Raw genomic sequence first — 17,803 nt, 5'->3', positions numbered from 1 at the left:
GGGCAACTCCTGACATTAAGGAGATCATGAATGCTTTGAAGCACTGAAACAAAATGTTATATAAAAATATGGATGTCATTATTATAATCTTCTCTACCAATCTATGGGCTAAGATAACTTTTCTAAAATCTATTCTTTCTACTGCCAACTATTCAAAAATGTGGTCTACACTCACAGATTCTACTTCCTATTTAGTTGATCATTTTCTTCTTTAACCTCCTCACCCCCATAATCTGGCTTCTGCCCTACCCCCACCCCTACCCCCCTCCTCCATCATTCTAAAATTGTTCTCATAAAGATTGGCAAAGCCTACTTCATTCCTAACTCAATGAACTTTTCTTAGTTCTTCATTACCTGTCCATATGTGACACTTTGGACACCACCCCCACGCCCTTGCCCTTTCACGAAACTCCCTAGTTATTGTAAACTTCACAATTCAGTTTTGCTGACATCCCCTCATGAGTGTTCTCACTTCTCTTCCCACTTCTCCTATACCCTATTGCCAGAGAAGCTGACAACTCTGTGTCTCTGGCTTAGGCTTTCTTTACAGTCATTCATCTAAAACTTCATTTACTCTTACTGTTTCAACTCTTATTATTTTGACTCAATTCAATAAACAATTAAGCACCTACTGTATGCAGACGAAGTACTAAAGCGGAATAACAAAGTTAAAATGAGAGAGTCCCTGAAACTCATAGGCCTGTCTAGTGTACATACTTTTGTACATATCTTTTGTGTATATCACATATCTCTGTGGCCCTGAATTTTTCTGCTGTACTGTCTCAAATCAGTAAATACCTGAAAGACAGTTTCCACCTTAACATATCCTCACCATTGAAACTCAACAGGGCCCAAACAAATTCATAATCTGAATTCGCAAACAAGCTATCCTTCTTCATCTCCCTCTTTGCATCAGTATTCATCTTTCATCTGGCCTAAGATTATGGATAGTTGAATCATCTTTGATTGTATCCTTTCCTTTTTCTTCTAAATACAGTCAAGTCACCAAGTTCTTCAACATGTCTCATTTAAGCTGACTTCCACTACCTTAGGCCCAGGATCCTAACACAGGTCATCCCAATTCACCAGAAGAGTCCTTACCTCCAGTTTCCCCACCCCCCACCCCCACCAAAAATACCACCACCACCACCACCACCACCACCACCACACTTACAACAACACATTCATTCATACTGACCTTCTGAAATAAAAACCTTTAAAGCGTCTTATTGCCTTCTGGGGCAGCTAGGTGGTGCAGTGGGGACCTGATTTCAGATCTGACCTCAGATAATTACTAGCTGTGTGACCTTGAACAAGTCACTTACCCTCTGTCTGCCTTAGTTTCCTCAACTCTAAGATGAGGATAATAATATCACCTACCTCAAAATTTAAATGAGATATTTGTAAAGTGCTTAACACATGGGCTGACATACAGTTGGCACTTAATAAATGCTTGTTTCCTTCCTTACTATTGATATCAAAACTCTAAACTCTTCTGAGTGGCTATTTTATAACTTGCCATGCTCCTTAAGCCTTATCCATCCAGCCCTCTTTTCCACCACTTTCCTCCCTCCCACCCACCCACCACAATCACGTTCATATTTTGTTCATATTTTCTCCTTACTTTGTATATGGCACAAATTGTTTGAATGGGGCTCTCCTCTCACCATTCTCCTAAGCCACGTAAAGTTTCACTTCCTTCATTGATTTCCATCTTGCCAACCAACAGCCTGTCTTGATCTCCCTTTCTTCCCTGACCTCCCATCAAAATCAGAACCCTTACCAGACAGTATAGGAACCAGAGAGTATAGTTTCTCTCTAATTCTTTCAGGTATGCCTGAGCTTGTCTCAGAGCCTCAGTTTCCTTACATGGAAAATAAATGGATGAGACTTGAGCTCTAAGGTCCCTTCCAACTCAAAAATCTATGAACAAAGGCCAGCCTTGTCTCTACTACTAGGTGACAGATTAAGCTCTTAAAAGGCAAAGAACATGTTATACTTATTTCAAATCTTACATGTTATACTTATTTATAAATCTTAAAAGTGCCTACCACCATGTTGTTATATATTGTCAGTGCACAAATATTGGATCGACCAAATATTTTAATTTTATCATGTATTCTGTGACCCAGCAAAAGCTGAGTTCCCTTAGCAACTAAAATTTAATTCCCCCCCCAGTCCCTATTGACGATGTAAATGAGAAACCAAGACACTTAAGAAAATGAAGAAAAAGAAAAGAGACTACCCAGTATGGTACATTGCCTCATTTTTAAGAAAAAAGATGCTATCTGTCCCTAGCTTGAAGGAAGAGGAGTGATGAGAAAGGATAGCTTTTCGTCTCCTTCTACATTAAGCCTTTAAATTGGAGCTTCATTATTTAAATGAATAATCAAAATGATGTGAATTTCCCAAATGCCCACAATCCTATAAATTCTGTAGAAGTTTATGAAGAGGATGGTGGAATAGAGACCTCACCAGAAGATAAGGGTTTGGAATGTAGAAAGCAAAGGCATCTAGTGCATAATTGTACTTAAAACTTGTATGTGTCCATGAAGCCCTTATCACAGATTAAACCTATGCTCCTTATCTAGTTCACCTCTTTAGGGTATCACCCAGCACCCAGATCTTGAAGTCAGAAACCATGACTTTGTTTCCTCCTTCTGTCCCCTCCCCCAACTTGGACCTGTTGTGAATTTCTGGTTTTGACCTTAATACCACCTCTACCAAAGCTTCTTGCCCCTGGCTCTAATTTACTGAACTGTCTGGCAGGGTTTTTTTTATGCTGTTGTTCAGTGGTGTCCAACTCTTGGAAGCCCCATCTGGGGTTTTCTTGGCAAAGATACTGGACTGGTTTGCCATTTCCTTCTCCAGCTCATTTTACTGATGAGGAAACTGAGGCAAATATGGTGAAGTGACTTGCCCAGGATCACACAGCTAGGCCACATTTGAACTCAGCAAATGAGTCTTCCAGACTCCAGGCCCAGCTCTCTGTCAACTGCACTACCAGCTGCCCCAGATTTTCCTGCAGTTGCTCTGGAACACAATTTCCACTCCACTTCTCCACGATTTTCCCATCCTTCAAGAAGGGCTTAACCAGTATCATGAGCCTTGCCAGTCTAGCCACACTCTTCTGAAGCCCCTAGTCCAGCACTGTATATATCAAGTTATCAAACTTGTAACCAAAGAAAATACAAAAACCTGTGAAAGTATAAAAATAAAATCTACAAGAATTTAAAAGGTTAAAGTCATCAAGAATAAAAATATATCCTAAAAGCCAACTGGAATTCTTTTTCGTTGTTGTTAAACTTGATCATCATTTGGTTTCATTTGGGATTGATGTGAGGACGATGTCTACCTTTCATCTAGTATAGCGGATAATGGAAACCTGGTCAGAGAAAGGTTCTGTTTCTGCAATTTCTACATCACCATTTGTCTTACTTATCTTTCACCTTCAATGCTTAAAACAAATTCAACTAAACTATTCAGGGATGCTTCCAATTTTTGTTCTGAGGGAATAAATTCAGAACTTTCCAATATGCCTGCCTGGCCGGGGAAAAAAAAGAGAAAAAAAAGACCAATAAGACGCCAATTCTATGGTCCAGCCCACATTCCATGAGTACAAGAGTTCTGGCCTTCATTCTTGGCCAGTAAATGTAAAAAAAAAAACTTTCTTAAAATATATTTTTATATATTTCATTAAATATTTCCCAGTGACATGTAAAAAAATGCTTAACGTTCATTTTTTTTAAATTTTGAGCTCCAAATTCTCTCCTGCCTCTCCCTTGAGAAGGCAAAGCAATCTGATAGTGTAGATTTGCTCTTAATGAGTAAAAATTAACAAAAGTAAATCTTTAGACATTTTGACTGTATTTTAGCTGTTGGTATTTTTTTTGGCCTTCTGGGCAATTTGCATCTGTTAAATAGTAAAAGCTACCTATAATCAGTGAGAAAAGTCTGTACCTAAAAGCCAAAACATGTCACATGCATTTAACGTGCTATCCATGAAATCATTACAGAGTTTACTGCTCCTCAGGTAGAATGGCCATGGAGAAAACCCTGAATAAATTACATTCATAGATCATGAGTTCTGGCATGTGGTTCCCAGACTGAACCATTTATCCAAATTAAAAACACTCTCCAGAAACAAAATCAGTTCCTTTTAATTGAAAATAAAACCAAATAACCCTGAAGGCATTTTTTTAATGAAAGACAATCTTCATTTCTTATTCTATTAATCATTGCATGTTATACAATCTGTCAAAACAGCTTACAGTTTTCCTCTCTTCCTCTTTTTTTTCCCCTCTGAGGGTCCAGTTATTACCCCATAGGCTCTAAACCCATCTCTGTGCCTCAGGAAATGAGAACTACCAACAGCCAGGATGAGTTCACAAAGAGAGAGGAAAAAGAAAAACTTAGGTTCATGTAAATTTCAGTCCAATCATCTCCCCTCTAAACAAAGCTGAATTTTCTCTTCCCTCCCCAAGACTGGAGAAGAACATTCCTAAATGGATTAAATCTCCTTTAGGCAGAACCCCAGTAACCCCCACCCCCCACCAGCCAGAGGCATGTATATGCAGCTTAAAACCAGAAAGTAAACCTTCCCCCTTTCCTCTTCCATATGCCACCTGACTAGAGTCCCCTTTAGATCCTTTCCAGGGAAGGTGAACTAGAAACACACCTGTCCCATAGATTATCACAGCAAATCATTCCGTCACCTCCAGCCTCTAGCAATTCATTACCTCAATCCTGTTATCTCCTAAAATGCAAGCCAGCAGGTAATCAGATAGCTGGGCAAAAGAATGGGGAAGAGGTGGTCAGTAAGCTGGAGGGCTGGCCTCCTTTCAGATCACCAACAGCAACAGAGCTCTCCAAATGGGCCCCCAGGGCTATGGAAATTCAGTGTGACTGCATTAAGTACCAAAAGAAAAGAGGTGGTGAAGGGAATCAAGGCCTGGTCACTAATCTATTCCCCAAATTGACAATCTGCCAGCCTGGTTTTCAGCCTGTTCTAGGAACAAGGTCCAAAGTGACCAACCATAAGAGAGGAAAGCACTGTAGTGAAATTTATACTGAAGGGGGTGGATTACCAAGCAGAGAAAAATGCACCAAAGAAATAACTACAGTCCTTTTATGCCTTATCACTGAGGAAGGGGGAAATATCCTGCAAAGAACAGCTCCTCCCCCGCCCCCCAGCCCCAAACTCTAGCCCCACCAATATAATATGTACATACCTCCACTCCCACTCTTTAATTGAGCAAGCCTAGGACTTAATGTTTACTCTGGATATCCAGATGCTGGCCTGCTGCATTTATTTTAAAGCTCTCCATGAAAAGGCCACACACTGCTGATGTGTTGCAGGGAAAAAATGAAAAAAGGGAGGGAGCCCTAAATCCCCAGGTGTGAAATAACACCCTCCCTGTACCTAGTGCTGGGCTTGTAAAAGATTGCAGACCTCCCTTAATAGCATTTGCTAAGGCCAAAACTCTCATACCTTTGACTATTCCCTAATGCATTTTGATTTTACTTTCTTGAAAAAAAAGAATTCCTTCCCAACTAAGCAGGAATATTTTTCTTAACCAATTTCACATCCCCTATTGCGCACAACCATCAAGCTAAGCAAAAACACTCCTAGGCCCAGTCTGGAGATAGAAGAGATACAATCAAACTACTTCCCAGCAGGAAAGTACTCATCTGCTGCAGAGGAATTAGGATCTCCCAGAACAATCCACTTCCTTTCATCATTATCATCTCAGACTCCAATTAATATTTATGAAGTGCTAACCAGTAGCATGGCCCTGTATTTGATGCTTGGCCAGGAACAGAAAAATTAATTTCAAAATTGCTAGCGTGATAATAACAGCTAGCATTTACATAGGGCTGGATGTGATTTACAGCGTTATTTTATTTGCATCTCACTACAGCCCTTTGAGGTAGGTGTGAAAATGACTATTCTCATTTTACCCAAGAAGAAACTGGCTGACAGACTAAGTGACTTGGCCAGGGTAACTGCTAGCTAATACTCAGTTAGCCAATGAGCATTAAAGGCAGACCACTGGGTTTGATATTTTTTGTTGTTCAGTTGCTTTACAGTTGTATCCGACTCTGTAGCCCCATTTGGGGTTTTCTTGGCAAAAATAATAGAGTGGTTTTGACATTTTCTTCTCCAGCTCATTTTACAGATGAGGAAACTGAGGCAAGCAAGGTGAAGAGATTTGCCCAGGGTCACACAGCTAGTGTCTGAGGCCAAATTTGAACTCAGGAAGATGAGTCTTCCTGACTCCAAGCCTGGTGCTCTATCTACTGTGCCACCTAGCTGCCCCAGCTTTTTTTTTTTATAATAGCTGGATAATCTGCCAGGGTTTGGTATCAAGAGGGCCGATTTTCTTCTACTACTTGTATGACCTTAAAGACAAGCTACTAGTGTGCCTGGGGCAGTGTTTGCTGCATTTTTTTTTTTGACCAAAGCATGAGAATCCACTGTAGGTATGGCACTACAGAATTCCTAGGAAGTAGGAGGCTCCTTTTTCTGTGGGCCTTTTCATGTGCATTTTGTAAGTCTCCTTGTGGGTGTGGGTCCCAACTCCAGAGCAGAATGCTCTAAGGGAGAGTAAAATTACTTTGATTGAGGGCTCATTAGTCTGCGGACCAGGGGACTGAGATATGAACAGATTGAGTCACAATTCTCTGTGGTACAGGTGCTGGTCAAGTGGGCTTGTGGACTCTTCTGGTCAACAAGTGATCTAGAAAGCTTTCTCAGACCTTTTCTCAAGTCAACGAGTCAACAGTACATTATGGGAAAAAAAAATAGAGACAGGGAAAAACCAGTCCCTGACATCAAGGAGTCAACATGCAAACAACTATGTACAATAAGATATATAGGGTTTAAACTGTAGATAATCTCAGAGGGAAGGCCCTCTGCTTAAAGAGGATCCAAACCATGAGGCCAGTGGCAATCTACTGGGAGAAGTCCTTGATCTCCAACTTGGAGATGCAGTATCTGATAGAGGAACAGTGTCTATTAGTCAAATCCAAAAGACAACTGCCTCTCTTGAGTTCTGGCCCTGAATGATGCTAGTAAGGGCAGAATCATTTTTTCCCCTTCAACTATAGAAACGACAATTAAAAAAAAAAGCCAGGTAATGAAGGGCATAGAGTCCACATTACATGGAGATGAACTATAGATGTTTAGGCCCTGTTGTGACAGCTGTCTCCAAGTATTTCAAGGCTATCAAATGGAAGAGAAATTAAAAGCTAGTTGTGTGTGATCCCTCAGGGTGGGGCCAGGAGCAACTGATGGAATCAATTTAGGCCCGATAACAGGAAAAATGTCCTAACAATTAGATTGTCACAAAGGATGATGGGCTGCCTGGAGAGGCAGGGTAGGGGGCTGGCCCCCAGGTCTTTAGGAAAGGCTGATATTCACTTGGTGTGTGTATAGGTAAGTAGTGGAGATTCCTTTCATGTAATGGATTGAACTAGAAAGCAACTAAGAGGTACCTTCCATGCCACAAATTCTGTGATCTAATTGGCAGATATTATTTAAGCAACAAAACTCCTTAGCATGGATGACTACAGATCAATATAACCATAGCGTTTATATAATTTATAATTTCTATTTCTATTTATATAAAGGCTTTTACACGCATTTTCTAATTTGATCTTCACTACAGCCCTATGTGATAACTGTCATTATATCCATTTAACAGGCAAGGAAGATGAGGCTGAAGGAGCCAGAGTGATCTGCCTGGGATTAAATTATTAAATTGTGTGATGGAAAGGTGATGGATTTGGAGGACCTACATTCGAATCCCGGCTCAGCCAATCTCTGGGCAAGTCACAACAACCTCTTGGGGCATTAGTTTTTTCATCTTTCATTTTGAAAGGGTTAGGCTGTCAAGTGTTGATGAAATACTGCCAAAGGGTCAAATCTGGCTCATTGTAAGCTAGCAGCAATACAATCAAAACTTGCTTTTTAAAATGTAAAAAACATTCTTAACTAGATGATCTCTATGATCCTTCCCAACTCTCAATCTAAGATCCTACAGAACAGCTGAGGCAGAATCTAACCACTGTACCACAATGCTTCTCCTTGTTGAAGAATATAGTCTTCCTGGATTCCACTCTCCATTATTCCTAATATCTAATTTAATTGCCAAGTATTGTTAGTTCTATTGCCACAACATTTCTCATATCTAAATTATTCTCTCTACTAACAAGGCCAATACCTTAGCCCAGTCTGTCATCACCTTTTTTACCTAGATTATTTCAAGTCTCTCAACTGGACTCCATGTTTCCAGTCTCTTCTCCCACCCATCCTCCCTACAATTATCAAAATAACCTTATAAACTGGCCTGACCATGTCCCTCTCTTGCTCAGCAAGTTTCAATAATGCCCTGTTCTCTCAATAGGAGAAAATACAACCCCCTCAAAGTGTACATTTAGAATTCCTCACAATCTAGCTAATTTTCCAGAGTCTGTTCACATTACTCCTCTTCATGTACTTTTCCCCATTAAACTGGCCAGCTTGATGTTGTCTACAGGAGATAGTCTATCTCCCACATATATGTCTTTGAACAACCTGCCTACCATGCCCTGAATGGTCTTCCTTTGAAAACTTCCTTCAGGACTGAGATGAGATATCACTTTGAGACCCTTAGCTGTTAGAACTCTCTTTGATCTTCCTCATATTATCCTGTATTTATAAATCTGATCACAGTTGTATTCTTCAGTAGAAAAAAAGGGCAGAGATTGGTTTTTTGATGGTTTTGTTTTGGTATCCCCAAACTGCTTGAAGCAGTTCCCTGCACACAGTATTGAATAAATGCTTATAGATTTGTAAAGTGTACCTCCATGTATAAAGACCTACTTACAGAAGAGGGTCAGGGACACACAGACACTTAAGAGCATTCCTAGGAAGACTATTAAAAGTGGTAGGGAACAGAGAGGGATGTATGTACTTCTTTTCCCCTAGCATATTGGTGATGAAGCCACGGAACAGATACACAAATTGAATTATTGTTTTTCTAGCATCCTCAAAGATTTATTTAATTTTTTTTCATTTAATTTGTGCATTTTAATTAAATTTTATTACTTTTTTAATTTACTTAACAAATCTTTTAAATTTTTGGATGAAATTATTATTAAAATGTATTATGTTTTGCCTGCCTTCTTAAGCAAAGAATATTAAATATAGCTTAATTTTTTTAATCTTAACTATAGAAGAAATGTGGTATCAAGAAAAAATACTGGAGTTAGTAGACAGAGGACATAGGCAGAATCTAATCTCTGTTCTTACTATCTGATCGTGAATGAGTCATGTGATCTCTCACATCAATCAGATTGGATGGAGTTGACAACAAATATTAGAGGAGTTATGGAAAAAAAGAAACACAGTAATGCACTGTTGGTGGACTTATGAATTGGTCCAGCCATTCTGGAAAGCCATTTGAAACTATGCTCATAAAACTTACTAAACTTCGACCCTTTGATCCAGTTATCACTACTAGGCTGATGCCCCCCCCAAAAAAACAAAGAGCAAACAGGCCTTGTATGGACAAAAACTAACAAAGTGCACATCACTTAGGGAATGGTTGAATGAATTATGGCATATTAATGTAGTGGAATACTACTATCAACTATAAAAAATGAAGAAAGGGATGGTTTCGGGGAAACCTTGGAAAAACTTATACAAACTGATGCAGATTAAAAGTGAGCAGAACCCAAATCTGAAAGATTTAAGAATTCTTATCAAAGCAAAGAGAGGTTAAATTACTTGTCCAAGACATTAAGTGGCAAAATCAGAACGTTAAAAGTAGTCCCTTGGATTCTTGACACCAAGTTCTTCCCATTGCTGTGGAGCATTCCCCGTAGGGTACTTCCCAGTTATAGATTTATACTTCAAAGTATATCAATTATTCAATGATGCCCTTTAGGACAACTGCTCTTGTACTTATTATACTAAACAGACCCAGCTACACTGGTAGACTTTACCATTTATGTGTCTTTTCCTTCAGCTGTGTCTACCAGTTGTTTTTTTTTTCCTAACATCACTGTGCAGGATTCTAGAAGCCTCCACCACTCTCTTTTCTTTAAAAAAAAAAAATTTTGTTTTCATATAACCTTCATTTCCAAATATAGCAGTTCTCCCCTTTCCTATCCAGGGAATATTCCTAATTTAAACAAACAAACGTCTCTTCTAATTTTCTATGGGCTGATACAATGCTGGAAAAACCATATTGGTCACAAAGACTTTTTAAGGTGTTCTGTTTTAAACAAAAAACTCACAAATCTAAATAGTTCCCTTTTCCTCAATCCCTCCCCCCCTCTTCCTACTGAAGGTGGAAGGAGGGCATTTGAGAATAAGTAACGGAAGATATGGAGGGAGGTTAGTGGAACAAAAATCTGGGAAAGAAAACTATCTCTATAATTTATTGGCCTGAGGCTTACTATTATCTAAGTTCAGTCAATAAGATAGAATGCATGGGAGGAGGGGAAAACTAGAATCTGAAACATAGCGAGAATTTAGAAGGGGACATCTGTATGAGCCAAGCCAAGGACTTCAGGGTCTAGAAAATGAAAGCAAAGAGCAGTGGGATCATGACACCACAATTGGAAAACCAGGTAACCAAGCTGGTAATACTACATAAGCACTCCTATTGGATGTCTTAGGTCTCTCCCATGATTCACTGCCACTATTATGTTTCCCAACTGGTTTCCTCACCCAGGTCCCCTGAGCAATGGGAATCAGTGCCACACTGCTGCAGAGGGTGTGATGCAGGGCAAGGTAAGCACCAATCCAGAGTCAAGAAGAACTGTGTTTAAATCTCAGCCTCTCATGCTTTCTACCTGATTTGAAAGTTTCTGAGACTCAGTTTGCCCAACCACAAAATGAGGAATTTTGAGTTCTTTTTGAACCTCAGTTTCCTCATCTGTAAAATGAGAGTTGGGCTTAATTAATAGCCTTCGTGATGCCAGCTCTAAATCCCACTGGACTTTAAAGTCTAACCCTAACCCAGCTGTATACAACTCTTTGTGACTCCATTTAGGGTTTTCTTGGTGAAGATACTGTAGTGGTTTGCCATTTCCTTCTCCAGCTCATTTCACAGATGAGGAAACTGAGGCAAACAGGGTTAAGTGACTTGCCCAGGGTCACAGAGCTAGTAAGTCTTAGCTAGATTTGAACTGGGGCCTTCCTAACTCCAGACCCAGCTGCCTAAAGTCCCTCACCTTTACTAATAAGGTTTCTCTGAAACAAGCAGGAAACTTCCCTAGTTCTGATGTTCTAAAGCTTCTACCATTCATAGTTACAAGGAAACAAACAGAATCAAAGTAACAAACAAAGGGAGAAATTCACAAAGTTACAAAAAGTATTAAGGCTAGCTTCTAGCAAGTATCCCAATTTTCCATTGAAACTCAAATGGCATAGGCCAGTCAGATTCTAGTACCACTTCACTAAGCCAGAGCTGGGTAGTGACAAATCCAAGCCAGCCTGACTTCGATTTCTCTTCAGATTTCTCGGGTTCTTCCCTTACCCAAAGGCCAGTGCACAGACCAAAAGGAAGAATAGGACCAGAGGAATTAGGGTGGATCATCAACTGACACAAAAGAATTAAGGAGGTGAATTTGCATCTCAGAGAAACCTCCAGACTCGGTTTCCACCTCAAAGTCTCCTTTCCCTCAGGAGAGTAAAAAGTCAATTCCTTCAAGAATTGTGTCTAAAATAGGAGTAAATAAACCCAGATGGTAGGGCTGAGGATTCCTCCAGAGAAGTAAAAGTACTTGGGCACTAACGTGCATTGGAACTTTGCGACAACTACTTTAGCCTCGTTCCTCCTCTTCTTCCCTCCCCATCCCACAGTTGCTAGGTCTCCAGATGCAGAGGCCGAATATGCAATGGTTTCCTTGTATTCTCCAAAAACCCACAGGTAAGTGGAAATCAAGTAAACGACGAGGAAAATTTGCACTCCATTTTTATTAGAAAAACAAAGGCCAAGTAAATAAACTGATATCTGGGACTAATTTTTTTTAAAGGAAGCACAACTAGTAAACAAGCTGATATCTGGTATTTATTTTAGAATAATTGAAGACAGCTCCAATTCCAGAACATCAAGATGGACTGAAACCAATAGCCTACACAATACATGTGCCATAAACTTTGCAAGAACAGCTAGGTGGCGCAGTGGAGAGAGAGCTGGGCCTGGAGTCAGGAAGATTCACCTTCCTGAGTTCAAATCTGACCTCTGACATAGTCACTGCACTGTTTGCCTCAGTTTCCTCATCTGTAAAAGGAGCTGGAAAAGGAAATGGCAAACCACTCCTATATCTTTGCCAAGAAAACCCCAAATGGGGTCATGAAGAGTTGGACATGTCTGAACAATAACAGCAAAATTTTTGCAAACAGCTTTACATATGCTTTCTGTTTGATCGTCACAACCACCATCTGAAGTAGGTCCTATTATTATCTCACCATTTTACACATGAGGAAACTTAGGTTTAGAGAAGTTCAGTGATTTGTCCAGGGTCTCACAGCTAGTAAGTATTTAAGGGAGGATTTCAGCTTAGGATTTCTGACTCCAAGTTCAACATGAGCCAGACTTTCTCCATCTTCAGTACTCTAAAATAATAAGGGCTCATTCCTTTAGGTCATGAGTTCTTAAAGGTCTCTGATTTTTTTCAGAAATAATGATGATAATAGCTAGCATTTATAAGAAATGTTAGGCTTGTAAAGTACTTTACAAATATCTCATTTTATCTTCATAACATCCCTGGCAGTCACTGTGCTATTACTACCTCCAATTTACAGAAGAGGAAACTGAGGCAGACACAGATTTTAAGTGACTTGCCCACGGTTACAAAGCTAGGCAGAGTTTGGCAGAATTTGAACTCAGGTATTTGGAACTCTGACATATCCCTGAATTGCTCAAGGACTCAGAATGATGAGATTAAATATGGCAATATAATCTAGCTATGTGTCTACATGTGAAAGTGGTCAACCTTTTTAACACCCTTACTTATAACGGTTGATCCTTCCATCCTGTTACACACCCATCCATGTTGCTGACTGACTCTTGAAAGATTTTACATCATCATCTGTACAGGTTTTGGCAGCTACATGGTACAGTGTGCAGAATGCCAGAACTGGAGTCAGGAAGACTCATCTTCCAGAGTTCAAATCTGGCTTCAGACACTTTACTATGTGACCTTGGGCAAGTCACTTACTGTTTGTTTCAATTCTTCACTTGTAAAACAAGCTGGAGAAAAATATGGTAAACAACTCTAGTATCTTTACCAAGAAAAACCCCAAATGGGGTCATGAATAGTCAGGCACTGAAACAATTAAACAACAAAATTTAGGGGGCAAAGTACTCTGACGAGATGAGAGAAAGGCAAATCTTAGGTCGTTCATGTCTCTTGCCCTAATAAAGCATATAACAGCAATAATATTATCTGATGACATTATAGCTCTTCAAAACAAAGTGCTCTGAGATTCCAGAGGGAACTATATTGACTATCTTTCTGAATAAATTGGGAAATGGAGATGTATATGTCTTTAGATGTTTTACTTATCATTAAGTAACCAGAATTATGAGAAATTGTCAGAGATTATTATCAACTACATATGTCCTGTCAACTAATGATGAAGAGCTTGATAAACAAGTTACCTATGACAATTCTTAAAGCTTGATCATGCTCAGTATCTTTCTCGTTCTCATTTCTCTACCTCCTCAGCTTCTTTTATAGTCTCATCCTATCCTATTTTCCACTTTTCCTTTCTTCTTCACAGCCCATTCATAGGCACCCAGTGAAATCCAGATATACTGCTCAACCTCTGCTAACTGCAAACAGGACTAAAAAGGATAACTCTTTTTCAAATGTGAAGATAATATAACAGCTCAGTATAAGAACAGCAACTAGAGAAAAAGGATCTTAGAAGTCATTTATTTGGCAGAGAGTGGAGCCTCAGAAGGATGAAGTAGCTTAACTGCATAGGTAAATCTGGAATTCACACCTGAGTACCCTGATCCCAAATCAGGTCCACTTCCTTTCCACTATCCCACAAAGACACAGTAAGGGAACACAACTGCTATTTTCAGCTGGATGTCATCTTACATTCAAGAGTTAATAATTTTCTGCAGTTTCTCTGTTTTCAGGGATGCGTGGGATTATAGCTTTCAATAAGAACTCATCTGTTAGGCCATTCGATGGCCCTGGTCAGGAGAATTCTATCACAATTGTGAAGGGGGGAAAAAAAAGTCTATTCAGAAAAGAAATACCTGTGTAAAGGCAGTATTTTGTCAGTTCTGATCAGCCTCTGGGACAATACCTGCTTATTGATCTTGAAGCCAATTTTTGCTGTAGTCTTTACAAGATTAACTACTCCAGCACTTTTCCATGGTCCACAGTGTAGCACCAAATGAATACTGACTCACATTTCCTTAGTACTTTTTTTTGCACTCTTCTTCAAACCACTCTGTAAGTCAGGTAGTGAAAGTACTATTACTCCCATATTGCAGAAGAGGAAACTGAGCCTCAGAGAGATTGACCAACTTGCCAAAGTTCACACAGTCAGCTAGTGTTATAGCCAAGGCTGAAACCCCAATGTCCTCACTCAACAGTCTACTACTATACCAGCTCCTATATTTGCCTCAAATATACTGTAAGCTTCTCGTAGGTTTACTTCAAATCAAGTCAACCAACATTTACTAACTGCCTACTATGTGCCAGGTACTGTACTAAGTACCCAGGATAGAAAGAAAGGTAAAAGATAGTCCCTTCACTCAAGAAACTCACAAACTAATAGGGGAGACCATATTCAAACAACTATGTATAAACAATATCGACAGAGGACAAACAGAAAATAATCTTAGATAGAAGACATTAGCATTAAGGTGGAATCAGGCAAAGGCTTCTTGTAGAAGGCTGGATTTCCTTCCGTATCTATTCCTTCTCCTACAAGCACAAGCTAAGCATTCTTTCATTCATTTAACAAGCATTTATTATTGCACCTATTATGTACAGTAGGTGGCTACTCTGGGGTAAGTAGGTAGCACTGGACAGAATGCCAGAGGACTCCAAATTCCGCCTCAGACATTTCCTAGTTGTGTAACCCTGGGCAAGTCCCTTGAATGCTCCTTCAGTTTCCTCGTCAGTAAAATGGGGGCAGTAATAATACCTATTTCCCAGGGCTGCTGGGAAGATCAAATGAGATAATAATTGCAGCCCTTGGCACACAGTAAGCATTATGTAGATGTTAGTCATTTGTTGTTATTATCAAAGCTTTGTTTCAGCTACAGAACACCTTCAAGGAGCTAACATTCTATTGGAACTAATACTCAGCTACCAAACACTTAGAAGATACCAAAAAAGCTGATTCATTTCCAAATACTAATTTCATACAGGAGGAGGTGTCCATCCATTTCCAGAACAAATAGCCTTCAGAAGAATGGAGGCGAGAAGGCTATTCAAATGTTACAAAGTACTATAGTTACCACAAACTTAGGAATGCAAATGGCATGCCTGTCATAACTCTAGGTAACTTCCAGATTTATTTCAATCCTCCTTAAATGCGAGCACTTATTTAAGCAGACTGATAAGCATAAACCCCAAGTAACCTTCGTACATTTTGTACACGTGTCTGAGAGTCACAGGTCAGCTCCTGAGACTGTTATGGTTCTGGCTTCAGACAGACACTACGTACTCTCAAGCACCCACAAACATAACTGCTACGGCAGTTTATTACAATGTCAACAACCAACAACATTTAGCACGAACTTTATCAGAGCCTTACAGACTGCACGATTTTCTTTTTTTTTTTTTAACGTCAAACCGGAGTCGGGGGTGATAAAAGGCAGCTGGAGGGGAATAAACTTTGCTTTGGCAACACTCAAAAAGCCAAAGTTTCATTATATTAAGTCTGGGAATGATTTCTAAGGAATCCTCTGACCAACCGCTCTCCACAGAATGTAAATAATACAGTGTAGCCTACTCCTTTTCACTCTTGGGTGTGATTCACTGCGCTGGATTTCTGGGGCCAAAAGGTAACCCAGTTAAAGCCTAGGTGACACTTGATTTTCTAAAATGGTATGGTGCTCGGCAGCCGACATTCACAAACACCTGACATAACGAGCTTCCAAGAAGGGAGATAGTACTTAAACAGAAGTCCTTAGCGCGCGCGCCAGCGCGCACGCACACACACACACACACACACACACACACACGCTCTCCGCCAACTTTCACTTAATAAGCTCCCCAAACCCTCCGACTTTTCGTCTGAATCAAAAAAACGCATCTTATCCAAACAGTTTTTGCTTCCTCCAAACCTGACCAAAGTCCACGATGTACAGCTGCAATCGTTCACATCCCCAGAACGCGGAAATGCCCGCTCTCGTTAAAGAGTAGCTACGGGCAGCTTTAAAGAGTTCTCTGACAAGGCAGACCGAGCGTGTCCGAGAGCATTCGCTCCACTCTTGGCAACAAGATTTTCGCAGCCACAACTGAAGAATTCATTAAAGAGGAGAGAAACAATACATTTCCTACAGTTATGATTTGAGGGGTAGGCTGGGGTGGAGGGGCATCCTACTATGACAGCAGATTTCCTAGTAGAAAAAGGCGGACACACACTTATGCACACGTACACACCCCCAGCGCGAAGTTTGAGAACCTTGGAGGACCCAGTCTTGAAGCCTAAGGACTTTGCGTATTAGCACGAATCTGTCGATAAGTAAATGTTCCCCCTCTCTGGGAAACCTTATTCACCTCCGAAGAAAAAGCAAACTATCCATGGAAAGAAATGAACGCGCTCGTGCGCGTGCACACACACACACACACACACACACACTCACTCACCCACAAGCTCACAAGCTAACACAGACAGACGACTTGGGTTCCAGCCCTCGGTACAAACTTCGCCCAGTCCAGAGTGCATGGTTATACCGACCGTCCTAATGCTAAAAGCATACGAGCGTCCCTCCTCCGGCGCACAAAACAAAGAGAGCCGGCTGCAAGGCATGTGGACCAGCTCCTCCAGCGCACCGTTCCCGCCCGCTCAGTCGGCGCCTTCCACAGCGCTGCGAACACGCTGCCCAGCCTCCAGCCTTTACCTTTCTGCCCCGCGCGCCCGGCTTGCTTGCCTTGCCTCCTTCCACCAGCAGCGCGCCGCCCAGCTACAGGAAAGCCACGCAGCCCGGGAGGAAGCAGCAATCCAAAGTAGGGGGTGGGGGCGGAGGGTGTCAGGGAGGGGAGGCGGGCTGGAGCAAAGCCACGCGAACGTGGCTTTTCTTCAGGCTGGCAGCTGTGGAGGAACTTTTCCAGGTTTTCGAGTTGGAGGTGGAGATTGAGGGAGACTGGAAAGCACGGCCGAGCTATGGGAGTCGTCCCCGGGCTTGCCTTTGGAATAGGGGAGCCCGGGCGAAGAGCAGCAGTTGCAGAAGCAGCCGCTGTGCTCGGAGTCCAGCCCAACTCCGAAGCCCCTACAGTGAAGGGGATGAGCCGCTGCAGCCCTCTCTAGGAAGCAGCTGCAGTCGCTGGTCTCATTACCCCACCCTGAGGCTGGCTCTCCGATGGCTTTCAGAGTCCAGGGGCCACTGAAGATAAAGGAGTTATGCGACTAGCGCCTTAGCCTGTCTAAGCTCGGTGGCGTTGGTCTTGCTAGAGTCCTAACTTGGACAGTTGTCCTCTCGGGGAGAAGTTTCCTTAACACCACGCTGAGTTTTCATCCAGGGGGTGCAATACGAAAGAATTTTAAAATGTTCCAGGGAAACCTGGAGTAAGATCCCAAATTTTCCAGAATGGAAAGGCTGGGTGT

The 17,803-nt window shown here is 41.1% G+C and overlaps 1 protein-coding gene across 1 annotated transcript in view; it reads right to left on the bottom strand.

Annotated features, from left to right (window-relative positions):
* The window catches only part of TNS3 (tensin 3), a 425,395-nt gene extending 408,302 nt beyond the window's left edge, over positions 1 to 17,093 (bottom strand). Inside the window, 1 exon segment of the mRNA XM_020977772.2 lies at positions 16,937 to 17,093. Coding sequence (XP_020833431.1) covers positions 16,937 to 17,008 — 72 coding nt within the window. The 5' untranslated portion in view covers positions 17,009 to 17,093.
* Between the last annotated feature and the right edge of the window lie 710 nt (positions 17,094 to 17,803).

Source organism: Phascolarctos cinereus, unplaced genomic scaffold (assembly GCF_003287225.1).
Source record: "Phascolarctos cinereus isolate Bilbo 61053 unplaced genomic scaffold, phaCin_HiC Scaffold_4;HRSCAF=312, whole genome shotgun sequence".
Classification (NCBI taxonomy): Eukaryota; Metazoa; Chordata; class Mammalia; order Diprotodontia; family Phascolarctidae; genus Phascolarctos; species Phascolarctos cinereus.
This window is presented reverse-complemented; position numbering and strand designations above follow the sequence as displayed.